This window comes from Chionomys nivalis, chromosome 3 (assembly GCF_950005125.1).
Source record: "Chionomys nivalis chromosome 3, mChiNiv1.1, whole genome shotgun sequence".
NCBI lineage: Eukaryota > Metazoa > Chordata > Mammalia > Rodentia > Cricetidae > Chionomys > Chionomys nivalis.
The window spans coordinates 60,264,617-60,286,371 of NC_080088.1; the positions used below are offsets into that span (position 1 = coordinate 60,264,617).

At 43.9% G+C, this 21,755-nt stretch overlaps 1 protein-coding gene across 22 annotated transcripts in view; it reads left to right on the plus strand.

The window, feature by feature from the left end:
• The window catches only part of Kalrn (kalirin RhoGEF kinase), a 615,547-nt gene that overhangs the window by 273,406 nt on the left and 320,386 nt on the right, over nt 1-21,755 (plus strand). For all 22 annotated transcript variants that reach the window (XM_057764996.1, XM_057764997.1, XM_057765000.1 and 19 more), the window contains exon 10: nt 4,807-4,929. In XM_057764996.1, coding sequence (XP_057620979.1) covers nt 4,807-4,929 — 123 coding nt within the window. The remainder of the gene's footprint in view (nt 1-4,806; nt 4,930-21,755) is intronic.

Below are 21,755 nucleotides of genomic sequence, written 5' to 3' on the forward strand. Positions count from 1 at the left end.
TGAATGGTTATCAAAATGGTTACTAGAACCTTCCATGCAGCGCACCCATAACGCATTGCAGTTTTGTTCAGACTTCTCCGGGCCTGTTTCCTATTTCCTTCCTACTGGAGCTGTGCGTGTGTGCGTCTTTTCCATTTCTAACTTAGTTAAGTAATGGTGTCTCTCGAACCATAGTACTCGCATTTTTTCAGAGACCTTCCCCAACTCCATCTAGAAAGCACCTCAACAATTAATGAAGAAGTTGTGTGGTTTGGTGACTAGTGTTTGTTAGCCCATGAACTGAGTACTCATGGCTGTCTCTCACCTCATATCCATAGGGTAGCTCTAGTGCCTGCCTCTAGGACCCACTAAAACTAATATGTAAACATAGGAACATGTGAATATTCATGTTCCATTCTTCTCTGCTACTCAAGGACTCTTTAGATAAACAAACAAACAAACAAGACAGCATCTCCGGTGCCAGAAATACTTAAACACCAACTCAGAAGCCATCATCACATCTGCATGGCTCTCATCTTATATCAACCTTGACTATAGTTTATCATGGAGTATTTTTAATATTATCTTCTAGACAGACAAGGGATGCTTTTGATGCCCAGTTATACTCATGGGATCCAGGGTTTTATAGCTAGAGAGCTGATTTCTCTTCATTCATTGGTTCAGATTCTGGGATCTGACTCACATTTACCAACTCACCAAAAACTCAAGGGTGTCCGAATTCCTGAGCTGCATGCCAAATTTCAGGGTGTGGTGTACCTGTCGACACTGTCAGTGTCTACTGAAAAGCACATTGCCCTGCTGTTCAGGTCTGCCTGGGAAACTGTGTTACACTGAAGGCCATGGGTCAGGATCAAGAGGGCTTGTGTTATGTATGTATGTATCGAGAGATATAGGCTCTAGCTGAACCATCGGAAACAAAATGAGCAGAAGTTATCACTTTCAATAGCACTTTATCTATTGGTTGTATGCATATGCCCTTAAATACTTTTTCTGTAAGTATATTTAAAGTTATTTTATTAATTTGCTAAATCACTTGCTTTTTTATTTGCTGAATTGATTTCCACACAGTCCTTGAAGGCTTATTCAGGTTACATGTATTTCTCTACAGCTTCAGATCTTGGGCAGAAGCTGTATTGAGTATTCTCAGTATAACATCACAGAATAATTGAAGCTATGTTAAACCAAATAAAAGCCTCTCAAATATGAAATAAATAGATTTTTTGAGTAATAAAGGCAGAGCTAATTAAGTAAACTAAGTGTCCCTGACTGAAAATGAATCGCTGCTTTAAGGAAAGCAGAATTACTTTAAAATGAAACAAATTGCTCTTAAAAAAAAAAAAAGGCTTAGAAATTGTAGGATCATCCCTCTGCCCTGCATGGGATGAAAAGAGGGAGCTCTGTGTGAACTAGTGTGTTGAAAGCATTCCTCTTCAACCAGTATGGTTTAGAATGGCCAATCTTCTTAAAACTGCTGATTTAAAAAAAAAAAAAAAACAATAAAAATTAGGAGTGACTGTGGAGATAATCCCGCTAGTGAAGCACTTTCCTTGTCCTGAAGACAGAGCCTCTGAGCTCCTTTCCTTGGTGCCTGTTCAGGGTTTGAAAAGCCGGAATCTAGCACAATCATAGTTGTCTTCCCACTAACGGACCTCCAGGGTCTCTCTAAACACGTGTGCATAGAACCAGAGTGTGCCACTTCCAGGGTCTCTCTAAACACGTGTGCATAGAACCAGAGTGTGCCACCTCCAGGGTCTCTCTAAACACGTGTGCATAGAACCAGAGTGTGCCACCTCCAGGGTCTCTCTAAACACGTGTGCATAGAACCAAAGTGTGTCACCTCCAGGGTCTCTCTAAACACGTGTGCATAGAACCAGAGTGTGCCACCTCCAGGGTCTCTCTAAACACGTGTGCATAGAACCAGAGTGTGTCACCTCCAGGGTCTCTTAAACACGTGTGCATAGAACCAGAGTGTGCCACCTCCACGGTCTCTCTAAACACGTGTGCATAGAACCAGAGTGTGCCACCTCCAGGGTCTCTCTAAACACGTGTGCATAGAACCAAAGTGTGTCACCTCCAGGGTCTCTCTAAACACGTGTGCATAGAACCAGAGTGTGCCACCTCCAGGGTCTCTCTAAACACGTGTGCATAGAACCAGAGTGTGCCACCTCCAGGGTCTCTCTAAACACGTGTGCATAGAGCCAGAGTGTGCCACCTCCAGGGTCTCTCTAAACACGTGTGTATAGAACCAGAGTGTGCCACCTCCAGGGTCTCACTAAACACGTGTGTATAGAGCCGGAGTGTGTCACCTCCAGGGTCTCTCTAAACACGTGTGTATAGAGATAGAGTCTGTCACTTGAAATTTTCTAAGTCTCCCTTCCTGGGGCCAGAGAGATGGCTCACCCTGAAGAGCATTTGGTGCTCTTGCAGAGGACCCACCAAGGTCAGTTCCTAGCACCCACACCTGGCAGTTCACAGCCACCTGTAACTCCAGTTCAGAGGATCTGATGCCCTCTTCTGGCCTCTGTGGGCACCCACACACTCGTGGCATATATACACAAAGACATATAACACATCAAATAAAAATCTACATACCTAATGCTTAAACAGTCATGAGCAGGCTTTCTTTTCTAAATTCTAATGGATGATTAATTACTGGACTCTTTGTGCTTATATTTGGACTTTGTTAGCCTTAATTCTGCACTCCCATACACCTCTCTCACTAGCACCACCCTAGTATGGGCTTCTGAAAGTGAGAGGGAAGACTTCAAAGACTCCCATACTTTGCATATTGCAGACATTAACTGGCCTCAGTGTCCAAATAAGTGATTATGTATAGGAAGAGTTCATATGTCTGCAGCCTGTGGAATAGTTAAGTCTGCTTCTGTTTGCCACAGGGAAAACCATATTTAAAAAAAAAAAAAAAAACTTTAAACAAACCTATTTTATCTGAATTATTCTCCAGAAACTTCCTCTTAACATCTGAGAAGGCTGTTGCATTATTAATTGGGTGCTTGGGTAGAAGCCTGTACCGCAAGAGCAGATGGGCCCAGTAGTATAGGGACGGGCATCACAAGCATGCCTGTACTGTACTATAACTCTGACTTCACTGCAACCAGCATCAACTCCCCAGAGACCAGATGATAAGCTGTCTCCCTATTCCCTGGGATGCATTTATATTTGTGAGATGAAAATGTTCTTTTAAAGCTTTGTCCCTCTGTGCACCTTCCCAATTATCCCTTAGGAAAGCATCTCTCATCTTAGCATCTCTCTCCTCCCTCTGCTGCCGTAGCTACTGTTACTCTAGGCTTAAACTTTATGGAAAACGTCTTTAGGCTAAATTGCTAACCTGTGAGAACATGGAGTTTCTACTGCATTCTAGCAAGATAAATACTCTAGGCCTTCGAATGCAGAACCTTAACCAGTTTGTTTGTTTGTTCGGTTGGTTGGTTGGAGAGAGGCAGCAGGAAGGCAGAGGAGGTGTTGTCTTTGCAATCACCTATGTTGAACAGCTGGGGGTGCAAGACTGAGCCTCCAGCGTCCAATAAGGCAGGGGCCTGTGTCGGGTGCTATGCTACGCTGCTTTATGCTGGAGTGACAGGCGAGTAGCCTAGCTCTGCTTCACTCCTGTCACCTCAGTTCTTATCAGTGTGGCTGACTTTACTTGATGGGGTAGAAGCCATGAAGAGGTTCACCTGTGTCTGGTAGCCTGTATTGCTCATTTCAAACAATGGACTGGGATGTAGGAAACCCTGAATTTCATCCTCAGCACCAAATAACAAAAATAATAGCAACAAACAGGAATAAATAAAATAATGGAGTGACTAGGGCTTTTTTCTTTTTTATTGTTTTTATTGTGTTATACATTTTTCTATGCTTCCCCCTTCCTCCCCTCTCTCCTTCTACCCTCTCCCATGGCCCCCATGCTCCCGATTTACTCACAGATTTTATTTTTTTCTCCTTCCTGTGTAGATCCATATACGTCTCTCTTAGGGTCCTCTTCGTTGTCTAGGTTCGCTGGGGTTGTGGATTGTAGGCTGGTTTTTCTTTGCTCTACATTAGGGCTTTTAAAACCAAAAAGGAATGGGAAGCTAGTCTAGAGACCAAAATGACTGAGCTGAATTTAGTTTAGGGCGGGACTATTCCATTGCCAATGACTTGTGTTTGTGGTGCAGCATGAATTCTAATTGGTATTAATAATAAAAACCCAGAGTCAGATATTAGGGGGTGAAAGCTGAGAGATCAGAGAAGCAGAGCAGCCAGTTTACCTCTACCAAAGCCTCAGACTGAAGGGCCGATCGTGTCTCTGCCAGTCCTCAGACTACATACTCAGACTGCATCTCCAGACTGCTGTGAACTCATGTCTCCTCCCGCCTCATATTCCTCCCTCTGCCCAGCCATGTCCCTTCCTGTCTCCACCTCCCTTGTGCTGAGATTAAAGGGTGGGATCCCAAGTGCTGGGATCACCTTTGTGTGAGCTCATTTTCTCTTGTAGACAGATTCAATCTCTTGTTGCCCAAAGTGTCCTTGAACTGAGATTCCTCTGCCTCTGCCTCCTGAGTCCTGGGATTAAAGGTGTATGCCACCACTGCCTGGCCTCTATTGACTTAGCTCTGCACTCTGATCTCAGGCAAGCTTTGTTTGTTACAACACAAACAAAATATCACTAGACAATAGCTTAGGCGTTTCTATCTGGACTGCTGTTCTCACGGGCGTGGGGCTGATGAGTAGGAGTTAAGCAGTTGTATGCGGGGCCACTTGTCTTTCCTTCTGAGAAATCATTGTTTCCTGTCTTCCTTTTCTGGCCAGGTGCTGGACTGGATTGAGAACCACGGTGAGGCCTTTCTCAGCAAGCATACCGGGGTTGGGAAGTCTTTGCATCGAGCACGGGCACTACAGAAGAGGCACGATGACTTTGAAGAAGTGGCTCAGGTACTATAATCTGCATGCACGCGCAGTGTGTGTCGAATAGAAACTCGTTGGGTTGAGAGTCTATGTCTGCTGTTCTGTCTTCCTGACTAATGTGAGAAGGCCTTTGTCTTTTTTTGGAGGCCACCAGGTGAGTGGCCAATTCAAGGTCTTAGAAACTCTTCCTACCACTATGATTTTTAAAAACAAATGTCTTATCCACAAGGTGCTGCTGGCTGGCAGGAGGGTAATGCTGTCAGTCAGTCCCATCATCAGCCCAGGGTCCCTGCTTTGGACTGCCACTCCTGCTAAGTGGGAACTGAAAGGACCCCAGCCCTGCTTTCAGAGCTGCGCACCATCTGAGACCCAAAGGAGGAGATGGGACCTGCTTGTCAGCCTTGTGCCTATGGGGCAGATATGCTCCGAGACTGCGCCTAGGGTCACTTTCATCTTTAGTGTATAATTTGCTCAGTATTCAGTCTTTTAGCTGAGGATGCACATTCAAAAAGAGCGCTGTTTTCTAATTTGGGCAAGGGCATGTTTTGAATGGCTGGTTATTTGTCCACCTCCAAAACTTAACCTGACTCTGTTATATTTGTCTGTTGGGATAGTTTCCAATAGATCCTGAAAGCCTTCATCTTCAGGATGAAGCATTGCTGCACAGCTGTTTGTTAAAGGTATGATCAGCTGCCATGGAAAACAAACTCGTGAGGGTAGGATTAGGCTGGGTATCCAAATGGAACGTATGGGTCAGTGCACTGACGTAGCGAGGGTGACAAAGCTGTGTCTTGTCACACCACAGCTTTAGCTAGAACAGGCTGTGAGCCTACCTGCAGGTGGCCTGCAATGTAGATGCTACCCTGAGCGTTGTACAGAGCCTGGGCCCTCACCTTGGAAGGCAACCAGTCTCCTGCAGGCTCTAAAAGAGGTCTTACCGAGGACCAACTGAGGACAGGAGAGCTATGGAGCATTACTGTGTGTGTCTCTAGGGGACCTTCAGGAATAGGAGAAAGGAAGAAGAAGTGGGGGGAGAAAGTAGAATTACAGTAAGATCCAGCAATTCCATTTGGTGTATTACTAAGAGGAGTGAAATAGGGGTATTTGTACCCCCATATTCCCAGAACCATTATTCCCAATAGCCCAAAGATGGGAGCGGTACATAATCACATTCATCAGAGGATGAAAAATGAACACATGTGATACATACATACAATAAATTATCATTCAACTTCAAAGGGGGAGGAAATGCTAGCAGGTGACAGAGTGTTGATGAAACTTGAAGCCTTACACTGAGAGAAGGAGACAAGTCACAGGAGGACACATATTGTAGGGTTGGGTTCCATTCTTACCTAGAGAGCCTGGTGTAGCCACGTTCATAGAGACAGAGGAGAGTGGTGGTTATCAGAGAGTGGGAAAACGAGGATATTGCTGTGTCGCAAAGTTTGGGTTTTGCAAGATGGCTTCCTAAGATATGTGGTTGTGATGGTTGCACAGAACTTTACATTTAAAAATGTAAATATGGTTTCAGGTTGTGCATGTTTTACTACAATTTTAAATATAATATTTTGGCTTTTTGAAAATTTTACATACATGGTGTATTTTGGTTGTACTCACCACCACCACCCCCAGGCCCACTCTCTACCCCTCCACTGACTCCCAGCTTCGTGTCCTTAATTAAAGCAAAGATAAAAACTCATTGAGTTCATTTTGTGCTTCCCATATGTACGTGGGTATGGGGACATCCACTGGAACATGGTCTGCCTACAAGGCCACACCTTTAAAGAAAACTTGACCCTTTTCCCCAGACACCATGGATTGCCAGTAGCCCCTCTGCTAGAGACAAAGTCTCATGAGCCATTCCCCCATGGCTTACCATACTTTTTTAAAGCCCCATAGTCATATGAAGACCCTCTGCAGGACTAGCTGATTGATCGATGTTGTGTGGACACAGGTGCTGTGTGGGCTGTGATGGACAAGATAGAGCTATGATCCAGATGCTCCGGTTATCTTCTAGTCTACTAGGACACAAGAGATGTGCGAGCCTGTGTACATCCCTCTACAGAGAGTGGAGCTGTTGTACCTGGTGGTCTCTCAGAGTAGAGGCATCCCACAGTTTGGCCGATCCTCTTCTCTGAACTGTGCTATATAGTACAGACCCTCCTTTTTCTGGGAGGATGTCACAAAAGACATGAGACCTCTCTCTTTGTCCCATCCTCACTCTGAACTATTTGAGCTTTTTAGCAACCTTGAATTTACAGTTTTTATAAGAAAATCAGACCACAAAAAGAGCAAATGGACTGACTATCGGTAGCCAGGTGCCTGAGACGGGCTTTGCTCTGTGGGGCGTGGTTACTGGAGAGAAGACAGAGCCATCCCGCAGGAAAGGATTGTTTTTCTTTTGCTTCTGGTCTCAGGTGAGGACTACTGGAAAGAAGTGATATAAACAAAAAGTGTAACTTTTTAAAGATAGACTCTCTCTTATACAGCCAAGGCTGGTCTGGAGCTCACTAGTAGATCAGGCTAGCCTCAAACTTGTCCTCCTGCTGAAGTCTCCTGAATGCTGGGAATTGTAGGTGTGTGCGAGCACAGAAAATTCTTGGACAATGATAGAGCACCATGGCAGAAAGCCATAGCCCTTGCTCTGTGTCATTTGGTGTTGCTGTGGGAAGAATGGTCAGGAAGAATACAGTTGGTCATGTTGTAGACTAGCAAACTGGAGGTCACTTATCAGTGGTGCCCTAGAGGGCTCTTTGAGCCTCATCATCTTAGGAGGCTTTCATGTAAGACCGATATGAGGACTGAGTTCTAAGCACTCATTCTGTGTGTTCAGGTTTTAAGCCAGATCAGGGAGAGAGCTACTACATCTGTTGTGGTTCCCAGAAATTTGGTTTTCTGAAGGGAAGAGCCAGTGCTCAAGCGAAGGAAATGATTAACCCTGAGAAGAGCTTGAAGAGCAGTAAAATCCCTGAGACAATGCATTTGCACTCTAGGATGCTGGAGGTACCTTTGATTGGTCACCCTGAGGTGAAGAAGTTAAGGCAACTGCTCAAACGGTCATAAATTCTATGAAGAATTGGTGTAGCGATCCATTACCCAACCATTTATTGGAGATAAAGTAGTTGAGTGTCCAGCCATCCTGCAGATGGCGCTGTTGGAACAAGCTACACAGGGGAAAGGCAGCAGTCCCTAGAATCTGCAGGATGGGTGGGGGCAGGGGCACTCAGAGTGCAGGTCCTGAGGCCCTGGCAGGGATTCTCCAGGGAATCTGTGTCCCCAGACCTTCGAATTAGCATCACCTGACTTGCTTTGCTCCTACAGAAGATGTGACACCATGATACTGGTAGAAGTATCCCCTGATCCTGAAGAAAAAAAAAAAAAAAAAAAAAAACCCTCAATTCAAGTTGTCGGTTAACTCACCAAATGACACAGCCATATAATAAAGCAGATCTTAAGAGGCATTTGTATTCCTGGGGTACATTTTCACTGGGATAATCAGCAAGTTTGAGTTGTTGCCCTTACTACCATGATTGTGGGGGATGGACGTGCCCGTGTCTCTCCAGGTCACGGGTTGGAATATGGCACAGTTGTATTGGCCTGAGGTACTGTGCTGTGTGGTGGGAAAGCACTCATATGCTCATGGTGTAGAGAGCAGCTATGCTGCCCTGTGAGTCATCTGCTTTGTGGTCTCATTATCTGGAAGGCCTGAGTCTCTATAAGCCTAGGTAGTTCCAAATTAGAAGCATTTACCTTTGAATTTACATTACCTAAGGTCTCAACACGCCAAATCCCATTTGAGCAGCTAAGCACATTTAAGTAGCATTAGTGCACTAGTTTGGAAAGAATAGACAACCTAAAGAAATAATAAAACATGGACACATTGAAGTGATTCAGCCAACAAATCTCCACTTAGTTGTTTTGCTGTATGACGACCTGTTTTTCTCTCAGACATGAATAGAATATGTTTAAAAATCCATTCTGCATTTGAGACCAAAATAAAATGTGTGGAAATAGAAGGACTCTAGTGGATCAGAGTATCTTTAATATCTGGATATTCCGTGTCATCAGTGAACCTGCAGTGCTAAAGGCTAATAAGCCAGGGTCGTGCGTAGGAATTAAAAGCCTGTGTCCTGAAAATAGCCACTAGCCATCATTAATATCCATACCCGTGAAGACTCAGTGTTGGGCATTGAGACATACGTTTCTATAATCGAATAAAAACACAGCAAGCATATTTAGCCCTCTCAAAAGTTTCATCTTAAGAGAAGAAAAAATTCTTTGCCCCTTTGGAGTTTTTAAAGAGAATGTGGGTGAAAGCTAAGAATAGCGTTACTTCGTCTGGTGATGCAGTAAATATGGCTGCCGAGGGTGGCATGGTGACCTTTGAAATCAGTTGCTTCTTTCTTCGGGCCTAGATGATGACCGTTTATAGCAGCTGTAGACAACAGCAGATGGCAAAGGTGGGAGAGCCTAAATAGGCGCCTTTTCACACTCCAGCTTCCTCGCAAGGACGAGAGGTTTTTAGACAGATGAAAAAGTTCTGAAGGAAAAAGCCACGCATATGTATAAAATTTAATGTCATGAAGTTGGCAGTGGAAGGATGTGAAGCAGCTGAGAGATGAAGGGCAGCCTTGCCCTTTGATTTTCTGTGACATTTCGGATGGATTCGTTACATTGCCTTGCCTCTGTGGACCCCAGGGAGAAGTTACAAGCTTGAACTCATGGAGAAAGGATCTTGTGACCTCTCTCTGGGGGCAGGGACGTTTTATGTGTGGATAACACCCAACCCAGAGGCCTGAAGGTCAATAATTGGGCTAGGAGCCACTATGGAAGACATTATGGAAAGGTCTCCACATGTCTCTTATCAAACCTGTGGATTATATCCCTCTGTTTTTACTTCTTGCACATTCAGAAGACATTGGGGCTGTGTTCATAATGACTCTAAGACGCTGAAAGCCTCCCAAGCACAGGTGGTGTTTTTAGCTCTCTTTCCATGTGATGTAGTGACTGGCAAAGAAGGGAAGCTTTGGGAAACAAATTGCTGTCTGTGTGAAGTGTGTTTCTGAAGTTTTCTGGACCGTGTCTACCGAGTGAGCATGATGGGCTCCTGGCAGGGAGGCGAGCCCGTGCTGCGGAGAATAGAAAGGAATTGTAAGAGAACCCTGCTGCTCTGTGCTGCTCTGTGGAGTTAAATGAATTTGAAGGAAATTCGTTTACTGGGAAAATAACCCCAGTCAAACCAGTACCAGAAATGCCCCAGGCCCCACACAGGTACTATAGATAGAAGCACTGCGAAGATCATCTTGGGCTAAAAATCTAAGAAAGCCCGAGCAAACAAAGCTTCAAACTGCACTTGTATTCTTTTTCTAAACACTAACCTGTGGCATATGCATACTTAATCATCTGACCCAAGAAGACGAATGTATCAAATTTCCCTGTGGCCTCAGTGGATCAGCCCCTTAACTAGAAAAGTGGCTCGGGAAGGGAGTCTTGGTTGAAAGAATTTGTTCCAGTAGGAGAGGGAATATATCAGGGAGTTTTGTACGTTCCATGTCTTCATAACGTCTACAGCCTGAGAGTAGTAAGAAATATGAAGAAATGATGTGAAAACACAAGAAGTACGTGCACACAAGCCATGTCTGCGCCCTCAGATGAAGGCAGTGAGGACGCTATTCTGATGGGCTTCTAGTTCGGGAGGAAACTATGGTGGCGATGGGAGTTTTAATCGAGCTTCTGGAAAGTTTGTGATGCAGCTTTATCTTACACACACACACACGCACGCACGCACGCACGCACGCACGCATGCATGCATGCATACGCACACACACACACTCAATTAAATTGTTAAGAGAAAAAGATTCTACATAGTAGAAAGTAAAAGTTGTGTGTTTCTTAAAAACCTCTAACACTGTATGCTGTTTCAACTCCCAAGAAACTTGGTCTTCAGGGGACAAGGGTGTAAATGATTCTTGGCACACCGAAGCATGGTAAAGGCTTTTGAAAGATATTATAAAGTAAAATAGAATTTTTACATCAGAAATAATATTTTTTTCTAAAATCTGTCTGTTTAGATCACATATAGTATACCTAATTCTAAAAATTACACTTTAAAAAGATACTGACAAAACATGCTGTAGTTTTTGGAAGGCTGCCAGGAATGAGAAGTTAAAGTAATTTGGATACAACCAGTTTGAGTAAATGATTTTGTTATAGTTTGAGTGTGAAATGGCCCACTTGGGGCTCATATATTATTATTATTATTAAGTCTAGGTCAGGAAGTGGTGGTAGTGCCGTTTGGGGAAGTTTTGAAAACTCTGGGAGGTAGGACCTAGCTGGAGGAAGTAGGTCACTGGGGGCAGTTACTTGGGGATTGTTTTGTCCATGGCTCCTTCCTGTTTCTGTTATTCTGGTTCCTGACGTCATGAGGTGAACGTCTTTTTACCACATCTCACCTCTAGGATGATGACCAAAGTCTCCATTTTGCTACTTAATCTGAAAGACACTATACAGATCCTAAATTTTCTTTCTTAGTATTTGATCCCATTGAGCTACTACCTCCTTTCCAAGTTCTCTTCCCCCAGCCTCGGATGGTGGGCTCCTGCTCTTTTGCCCTTCCACATGGTACTTCTTACATTCTTCCCTGCAACATCAGATAGTCCTCAGACCTTCTCTTCATGCACATGCCCGAATGCTTTATAGTCTTTCCTAGGTTCATCTTCTGTTGGCTCCCAAATCCTTCTTCCATCCCTGAGACCCATATGCATAAACTCATTGGTTTTCTAGACACCTCTGTTTCAGTTTCTCAAGGAGAAACTCACAAGTTTCATCATCTCCTTTTCACCCTTCCCAGGCATCTGCTTCTTCTTGTATTACCCATAGTAGTGGAGGGTACCAGCTGCACAGTTAGTCAATCTAAAACCTAGGATTCATGCTTGACGCTTTTCCTTGCTCTCCACTCTCATTGAGGTCATTGCAAAGGCTTAATGACTCAACCTCTTTTTTTTTCCTTTTTTTAATTGTTTTTATTGAGCTATATGTATTTCTCCACTCCCCTCTTTCCTTCTCCCCTCCCCTTCTACCCTCTCCTGTGGTTCCCATTCTCCCAGTTTGCTCAGTGACTCCACCTCTTCAGTAAGTCCCTTTTCTTCCATCCGCATTGCACCGCTTTAAGTAAGAGTCTCGTTGCCTGCTGAGATCACTGCCATAGCTTCCGCTTTGCTTTACTGTCACAGTCACCTTATGTTCATGCCCACACCGATACAAACTGATTTCTAGAACTATACATCTCATTGTGCTGTTCTTAGTCCATAAGCTTTGGAGAAGGTCTCAGTTTGGGATTCTATTGCTACGAAAAGACACCATGATCATGGCTAATCTTATAAAGGAAGACATTTAATTGGTACTGGCTTATAGTTTCAGAGGTTTAGTCCATTATCATCATGGCAGGAAATGCCAGTGTGCAGGCAGAAATGGTGCTGGAGAAGGAGTCGAGAGGTCTAATCTTGATCCACAGGTAACAGGAAGTGAGCTGTCACACTAGGCATGGCTTGAGCATGTGTGAGACCTCAAAGCCCTCCTCCACAGTGACACATTTCCTCCAACAAGGCCACACCTAGTCCAACAAGGCAACACCTGCTCCAACAAGGCCACACCTACCAACAAGGCCACGCCTCTTAATACTGTCACTTCCTATGGGCCAATTAAAACACATGAGTCTATGGAGCTATACTTATTCAAGCTACTGCAGAGGCTATAGATGATTTTGCATCAAGCTATCAACCGAAGATCTTACTCATGTAGAAGACCCTGGGTTTTGATTACTAACATCCACCTGGTAGTTCCCAACCATTCATAACTGCAGTTCTAGATGATCTGAATCCCTCTTCTGACTCCCGTGGGCACCAGGTACACGTGTGGAATGCATACAGACAAAACATTCATACACATAAAATAAATCTTAAAAAAACGTTAAAACCTCATCAATCGATCAGTCTCCCACTGCTTCGTCTGACTTTGCCTCTTAGGATTCCCCATTCCCCCCTTCTGACCCTGTGTTTCTGCTATCCTGGAATTTTCTTGAGCACACACCATGCCTTGGAGGAGGGTGCAGTCCCATTTAGAAGGAGCACTCAGTAGTCTCTTACTCTTTGCACATGGACCAACTGTGAGTCTCTGTGTTAACTGTCATCTACTGCAAGAAGTCTCTCAGATGAGAGTTAGGAGATGCTTTATAGCAATAGCAATAAGACATTAGGAATTGTTTTAGTATTATATCCATTTAGCAGAATATTAATAGTAGGTCCTTCTGTAGAACATGGTGAGCTATCTAGCTGCAGCTTCTTGGCCCTGTTCACAGCACCATGTGTGAGTGGTTGGTTACTCCCATTACATCTGGGCCACTATTGCACTTGCAGCACATCTTGCCTGGGCAGTCATTATTGTAGCTTACAGTGTTCCCAGCTGGGTAAGATTGCTGTTTATTTTTCATCTTCAGTAGTGTGCCTATCACCTTACAGCACTATGAGAACTGCCATTAGAGATGAAGCTACTTCTGTTATCTTCTTCAATGTCTTCAGGCTTTTATTATAAAAGTCAGCACTTCCTTAGTTACATTTGTTCCAAGATATTTTTGAGGCTATTGTAAATGGGTTTGTTTCCCTGATTCCTTTCTCTCTGTTTTGTCATTTGTATATATGGAAAAAACTATTGTATCCCAATACTTTGTTGAATGTGTTTATCAACTGTAGAAACTTTTCTGGTAGAGTCTTTCTGGTCTTTCATGTGTAGAACAAGATTAACTACAAAAAAAGAAGATACTTTTACTTCTTATAAAGATACTTTTATATCTTTATAAGTATCTTTATAAAGATACTTTTGCCCCATTTTTTTGTCCCCTTGATCTCCCTCACTTGTTTTATTGTTCTAGCTAAGACTTCAAGCACTATATTGACTATGAGTGGAAAGAGTGAACATCATTGTCTTGTTCCTGATTTTAGTGGCAACACTTTCTGTTTTTCTCTCTTTAGCATTATGTTCCCTGTAGACTTGTGTATTGCCTTTATTATGTTGTGATATGTTTTCTATATCATTGGATTCTCTGGGACTCTTATCATGAAAGATGTTGGATTTTGTAAATTGCCTTTTCCGCTTCCAATCATGTGATTTCTGTCCTTGAGTCTACTTACATGGTTGCTGACATTTATGTTGAACCATCTCTGTACCTCTGGGATGAAGTCAGATTGATCATGGTAGATAATCTTTGAATGTGCTCTTGAATTTGACTTGTAAGTCTTTTATTGAAATTTTGCATCTATGTTTCTCCAAGAGATTTTGTTATTATTTTCTTTATTTCTTGGGTCTTTGTCTAATTTGGGTATCAGGGTATGATTGGCCTCATTTTTTTTTAAATGGTAGCTGTCTAAATTACTTTTCTATTGCCATGAAGGGGGCATCATGACCAAGGCAGCTTATAAAATAAAACATTTAAATTAGGGAGCATGCTTATAGTTTCAGAGGGTGAGTCCATGATCATCATGGCAGCGAGTATGGCAGCAGACAGGCAAGCATAGTGCTGGAGCAGTAGCTGGGAACTAACAGCTGGTCCACAAGCCAGAGTCAGGGAAGAAAAGAGTTTGGGTCTAGCATGGACTTTTTTTTTAAATATTTATTTATTATGTATACAATATTCTGGCTATGTATATGCCTGAAGGCCAGAAGAGGGCACCAGACCCCATTACAGATGGTTGTGAGCCACCATGTGGTTGCTGGGAACTGAACTCGGGACCTTTGGAAGAGCAGGCAATGCTCCTAACCTCTGAGCCATCTCTCCAGCCCTAGCATGGGCTTTTGTAACCTCAAAGCCCACCCAGAGTGACATGCCTGCTCCAACAGCAACACACCTCCTCCAAGGCCCCATCTCTTATCTCTTCCTAAAACAGTGTACCTACTGGGATCCAAACATTTAAATATATTAGCCTATGGGAGCCCTTCTCATTCAAACCATCGTGGTAGTGTTTCTTTTCTATTTTACAAAATAATTTGAGGAGTATTATGTTAGTTCTTCTTTGAGTGTCCTGTAGAATTCTGTGCTACATTAATATGGCCCTAGACGTCCTTTAGTTAGGAGATTTTTAATTACTGTTTCTATCTCATGATTGTTATGGATCTATTTAAATTATTTACTTCATCTTGATTTAATTTTGGTAGGTCATATGTATTTAAGAATTCACCTGTTTCTTTTAAATTCTCCAGTTTAGTCGATTTTTTTATTTTGTTTCCTTCTAGTGGATAGAAATTTTTAAAATGTGTCCTTACAGTTCTGTGGATTCCTTCAGTGCCTCGTTTGTAATGTAATCAAATCAGAGGCTGAGCGGAAGCGAGAGGTGAGCCTGCATGTGGGGAAGTATACACAGACCTCACAGCAAAGTCGTTTTCCAAACTTAAGAGACTTGGAACCCGCTCTGTGATAAGAAGCATGCAAGAATAAGTGAGAACTGCCAATTATCGAAGCATACTTTAAGGAGGAAATCTTTCATCTGATCCTTGAAGCAGAGTTAGTGTTAATATTTTCCTCATTTTCCCAGCTTAGGAGTTTAGGCCTAGTGCAGCAAGCAGGATCTGAGCCCAGCAGGGTGTCCCAAAACCCACGCTTCCAGAGCATCCATTTGGAGGAAGCAGTCAGGCTGACTCAACCCTGCTTTTGGTTGTTTTCAAAAGGAAGTTTCTATGTTATTTTTGTTTATCTCTTATTTTTAATTATGAAGCTACATGTTTTCAATATAGAAAATTCAGACAAGCCCAAAGGAACAAAAACAGTCTACCCACCCAGTTGTCTGACTGTCTCACAGTTGCTAATACTTGGTGTTTATTCACCCAGATATTTCTCAACTTGTATTATGGGTGTATTTCCTGGCTAGCTTTTCTAATGAAATCGCCATGGTAATGAATACATGCTATTTTTTCTTTGTTGACAAAGTCTTTAATATGAAGACTTTTATTATTTTCTAGCTTCTAGTAACTTAATAGGTTATTAAAACCAGTTATAATTGTAAGGCTACAAACAGAAGCAAAATAGACATTGGAAACAGAGGACCTGTTTTGAGATAATCATGGAGAATCTTTGCCCCCAAGCCAGACATGATAATACATACCTGTGATCTCAGTTCTTGGGGGGATTGGACAGACTCTACTATATATTAAGTTTGGGGCTAGCCTGGGCTACATGAGACCTTGCCTCATAAAAAGTGAACACAAGGCAAAGCTCCCAAGGCAAAGCATCAGAGAATGGCGATTTTCCCCCAAGACCTTCCATGGTCCTCTCTGCAGGCACGCGCATTAGAGATCTGTGAAGACTGTGAGCCTGTAAACCTGCCTGGGGAGTAGCACTGCGTGCAGGGGGGGGAGGGGGTGTGCGTTGTAAGCAGTGAGGTCTCTAGCCCCTTTCTTCCTCTTAGTCACTGCCATTGTCTTCCTCCTCCTCTCCCTCCTTCTCTCCATTGCTTTCTCTCTGCCTCCTCCCCTTCTCCTTTATCTTCATGCCTCTTCTGTTGAAGTGTGCTTTCATCGAGGTGGACAGTGTCTTCCACAACCCTGAGACCTCCACGAGGCAAGTCCCTCCTTGCTGTGACACTCAAGGCAACAGGAGTAAATCTGGAGTGTCTGTTCTTAAAGGGAAGGTCTGTTCTTAAAGGGAAGGGTATTTGAGAACTTGGGGTGAGTGGGGAACCTGATGCAGGCAATGAGTATCAAAATGCAGTCCAAAGATCCTAAATGAAGGGGCTGCTGGCAGTGTTATGCAAATCCCAAACTGCATCACCAATCAGAACAACCCGCCAGGCAGATCTGTACCTTCTTTCTCTGCCAGTGAGCAACTAGAAGCATTTTCATAAGCCATTTGTCTGCAATAATTTTCAAAAACTCACTGCCAAGTTCTGACAGGAACAAATTTGAGCTCTTCCACCTGGAAGCCAGGTTTGATAAAGGGGTCTGGGTTTTTACAGCCTCCTGGGAGTAGCTGGGGGGGCATGCTAGCCATATCAGGATCTATGCCCATTTGCCCTGGGATGCTCAAATCAAAGGCTAGGCTAACACCTTGCCTGTGGAGTTCATGCTGAGATTGATAGACAGCTGTCCTTCCATAATCGAGGAGGTAACAGCACAAAATTTGGGTAGCCTCAGCTCCAGTTACATAACTCCACGGCGTTTCACGTTGTGTTCTATTTTGTACCATATATCTTAGACTCAACAACGCCAGATTCAGACTGAAATAGCTCTGGTGGACTTCAGTCCATCACATGCCTAGAACTTGAAAATATCATCCAGGGGGGAGGCAGTGAGAAAGTCTAAAACGAGAACTCCAGACCATGTGATGGGCCCGCTCCATTTTCATTTCTCTTCTCCATGAGGCTTGAACTCTGCCTAAAAGTACATGTTTGGGTCATTCTCATTTGCTTAAAAAGCTTTAGCTAAAGAAGAAAAGGTTCTTCAGATCGAGACTTTGGATCAGTCAGACTTTTCTGTTTCTGGTAGAAAATACCTGACAGAAAAAAAATTAGAGCAAGAACGTTTATTTCAGCCTGCAGTTTCCGAGCCCGGCTGTTTCTGAGCGCGTCATGAGGTGTGGGGTAAGATGGCCGTCCGAGATGCACAGAGAGGGAGAGCTTCTGCACACAAGGACTTTCTCCCACCCCTTTCCATTGCATCCCATGCTGCAGGCAGTGGGGTACTGTGCCCGGTTAGGGCTCTTCTTCCCTCCTTAAGGAATCCTGTCTGGAAACATCCTCACAGGTGGTCCCAGAAGTCTGCCTTCTAATCAGCTAGATGCTTTCCAGTCCAATCAAACTGTCCGTCATGCCTGGGATCTGTCTGGTCCACCTGCTGTAGCTTTCACTCCGGTGAGAGTTCTGCAAGTTCATGAGGTTAGAAAGAGTTAAAGTTTGGGATTTACTCAAAAAATCATATCCTATCATGGCTTCAGGGGATGACACCAGATGTGTGACCAGGTGACTTGAACACAAGACAGTTTTCTAGGTTCTCCTTTTCTTTGCTCTGTCTCTTCCGTGAAAGCCATTTGAACAGTGAGTACCACGGTCTCCCCATCTACAGAATGCCAGTTGCTGGTTCTTCCTGATTTCTTCCCTGTATGGGGACTAAGCTTCCATAGATGGATACAGGGATTGGGACATGCGGGTAGGAGACTCAGTGCTGCTCCACCAGTAACATAACCTTGTAGAGCCTCAGTTTCTGCATCTACGAAGTGGGAATACTGTCTCTTCCGTTTTATTTGAACTAGGCATTAAGTAGGAAAATACACTTAGCACACAGAACAAATGTAAATCGTTATCATTGTTATTCAGGAGATACGGTGACTGGATGAGATCATGTCTGGAACCTACTCAGAAAAAGACCAACTAAAGATACAGAAGAGATTGATGATATTGCAACAAACTTGGGAGTTTCCCAAGAGAGGGATTGTGACTCTCGGTCTGACTGAACTCTTGACACCCTGGGTTGCTTCGCTGATTGAGGGCCAGGTTCCCAGGCTTGCTCACTGGATTAGCCGGAATTCTTTGCACATTCTGAAGCTAGGGCTAACGATGTGTTGAGCAAGGATCTTCTTTGTTCTCATGTTTATGTAAGTTGGGTCAGTGAGACTTTGGGGGCAAAGGAATTACCAATGGAGAAACAGTATTGTGCTTTGTACTGGGGACAGAGGGTCTCCTTCCTCCATCTTCCTCACTCCCTGCCCCATCCCCACCCTGCCCTGCACCTTCCACACAGTGACCCCTTGACCTGACCTCTCCGACTCCCACACTTGTCTGAGGGCAGCAAAGGGTGCTCTGCAGCCAGCATTCCTTCCTTAGCCTGGATAAGAGAGAAGCCCTCACTACCACCTCTTAACCTTTCACCAGGACTCCTGGTGCCTCCTGACCATTGGGCCTGTCTTTCGCTTGGAAGAGTACTGCTTTTGACCTCACATTTTAGATTTTAAGATTGGCTCGAAAACTCATTTCCTAGTGACAATTTCTCAAGGCTTCCCCCATTTTGCCCTGGTCGCTCCTTTACCTAGCATGCCCCCGGTATTCGATTACCACTTTGTGCTTAGTGTCACACCTCATTTCTTCCAGGGCCCTGGAGAGGGGACTGTTCTACATGATTTAATTTTATAGCGAACTAAGATTTCACCCTAAGGGTCTCCTGCTGAAATTCTCCTTTCACGTTTACTGGTGCTAAATAACACACAGTTCTGAAATACAATCTCTACTTCCTATGCCTTATATTCAGGCTATTGTGTATATACCTCTCTTCTTGATGCCCAAGGGCCCACTAATTTCCGTGATGAGTAGAAATCCTGTCAAGGCCCAGCCTGGAGGCTAAGGTTGTTTTCCTATCCCCTTCACTGAGGGTTCCTTCCAGCCCAGCAATACAGCGCTCAGGCTGGCCTGTATTCGAGGGGACCTGACCGTGAATCCAGTCCCTGCAACAGTGTAGGTCATTCCTTGTAGGCCCTAGAGCACCTCCCTGTCCCATAGCCGTGTTAGGTGACAATGATGTTTTCCATAAATATAACATTTCATTTATTTAATGTGTTTGTGTACAAGCATGTGTACCCATGTACACACTTATGCACACATGTAGAGGTCAGACAACAGCTTCCAGAAGTGAGTTCCCTGCTTCCATCACGTGGGTCCCGGGAATCAAACTCAGGCTGTCAGGCTTGGTGCGTTACCTGCCGAGCTGGTCTACCAGCCCATGGCTGTGGTGATTGTTTTGGTTTTGGTTTTGATTTTTAAAGACAGGATTTCTCTGTGTAGCCCTGGCTGCCCTGGAACTTGCTTTATAAACCAGGCTGGCCTCGATCTCACAGAATCCACCCACCTCTGCCTCCCGAGTGCTGGGATTAAAGGAGTTCACGAGCACTGTCCAGTCTGGCAATGATGATTTTTTTTTCTGGCAATGATGATTTCTTAAATAGCGTAGTCAGTGAGGGTAGTTTCTGAAGCTGGGTTCCACTTCCGGAGTGGAACAGAACTAAGCAAGCAGGGTTGATTCCCCTAGCTCTGGGCATCTCCTTTAGCTGGTTCCTGCTTGCACCGCTCCACGTTGAACTAAGCGAGCAGGGCTGATTCCCCCAGCTCTGGGCATCTTTAGCTGGTTCCTGCTTGCACCGCTCCACGTTGAACTAAGCGAGCAGGGCTGATTCCCCTAGCTCTGGGCATCTCCTTTAGCTGGTCCATGCTTGCACCACTCCACGTTTATTTTACTAGTTTTTACATACAGAGATTGAACATTTCAGTCCGTGTGAGCTTGCCGGTTTCGTCCCTGGAAGCCCCGCAGAACAACGTCATGCCGATCACTCATGCAGCTGGCAGCTCCGTGATAAAGCTTTGACAGGTGTCTGACAGTGATGAGGAAGCCTTCAGCCAAAACTGAGAGTCCCCGGGCCAGGACCCTGCCTCGCTGATACGTGTTCTCATTTGACAAATCTCTCGCTGGTTTGCTGGGGACAGACATCTGAGGGTCATGTATGTATGCCTCTGGCACCCTGCCAGGGAGAATAATTTCTAAGGTTTCTTAGGTGATTGCTTTTAATCCAATCTCCCTTTGCATGTATATATAACAGCCTAACCATGCTTCTTCTAACCTACGGTGAACAATGTCACCAAATTCAAACTGGGAAAGAGGAAATAGCTGATTGGAGCTGAAGCAAGATTTCCAGGCTGTGTGATTTCACTGTAGTTGGCCAGACAGAGCATACCCCTCTCTAAGTACATTTATAATGATACTTTATTGGCATTTCTAAGCTCACTGAAATCATCATCTTTTGGTTGACAAATATATTGAATCTTTGCCTTTATCTTTTGAAACTCATTTTATTTTGTATTTTTTGAAGAAATCCCTTTTTGTTGTAGTATGTTGTAATGATACATGAATTAATAAGCTACTAGTCTTCTTTGGGTTCCTCATTCCATCTATTTTGGATAATCGTGGCAAGCGTGTAAATATAATGTTTATTTTTAGATTGATTAGTTGCTGGGGAATGCCCTGCATTTAAATTTATATCATAAGTGATTTTTTTCTAATAATAAAACCAATGCATGTTCATTATATAATAATTGGAAAACAGAGACATAGTAGAAAAGATAATTCATTGCTATTTTTACTTAGAGATAACCACTGTCAATTCCGACCAATAAGCTGTACCCAGCAGAATACCAAGAATGCTTTGCTTGGGGCCCACAGTGAACTCCCAGTCAGCATCTCCCATTTGCCACCATGAGGACTCCCTCAGGTTCTTTTTCATCTCTGTTATAATAGCATAACCTACCACGTGTAATACTTCTAAGTTGACCCCAAACTGAAGCCATTATCGGTAGTACTTTTAAAATAGAGAGTAAAGTCAGAACTGTGGCTGCCTTTATCCTGACTTCTTCACTTAATGTTTTATTGATTCTTCCTCAGTTCCTTAAATGTTCTTTAAACGCATGACTGTGGTAGCTGCATCATACTCTAACATGGGGATGTGACACCACAGACTGAACTCTTCTTTTCCAAATCTACTTTATTAGTCCTTTGAGAATTTTATCAATGCACACCTTGTATTTTATTATATTTGCCCTCCGCTGTCCTTAATTCCACCCTCCTCTACCACTTTCCAGCTTGCGTCCTCGTTTTTGTTTTGTCATTATAACCCATCAGTCCTGTTTCTGTTGCCTATTTACTCATGGTGTTGAGCCAGCCACTGGAGAATTGGCAACCTACCAGGGGCCACACCCTTAAAGACGACCAACTCACCTCCCCTATGAGCCACCAGCTGCCTCTAGCTCCTCAGCCTGGGGTCGGTGCTCATGATG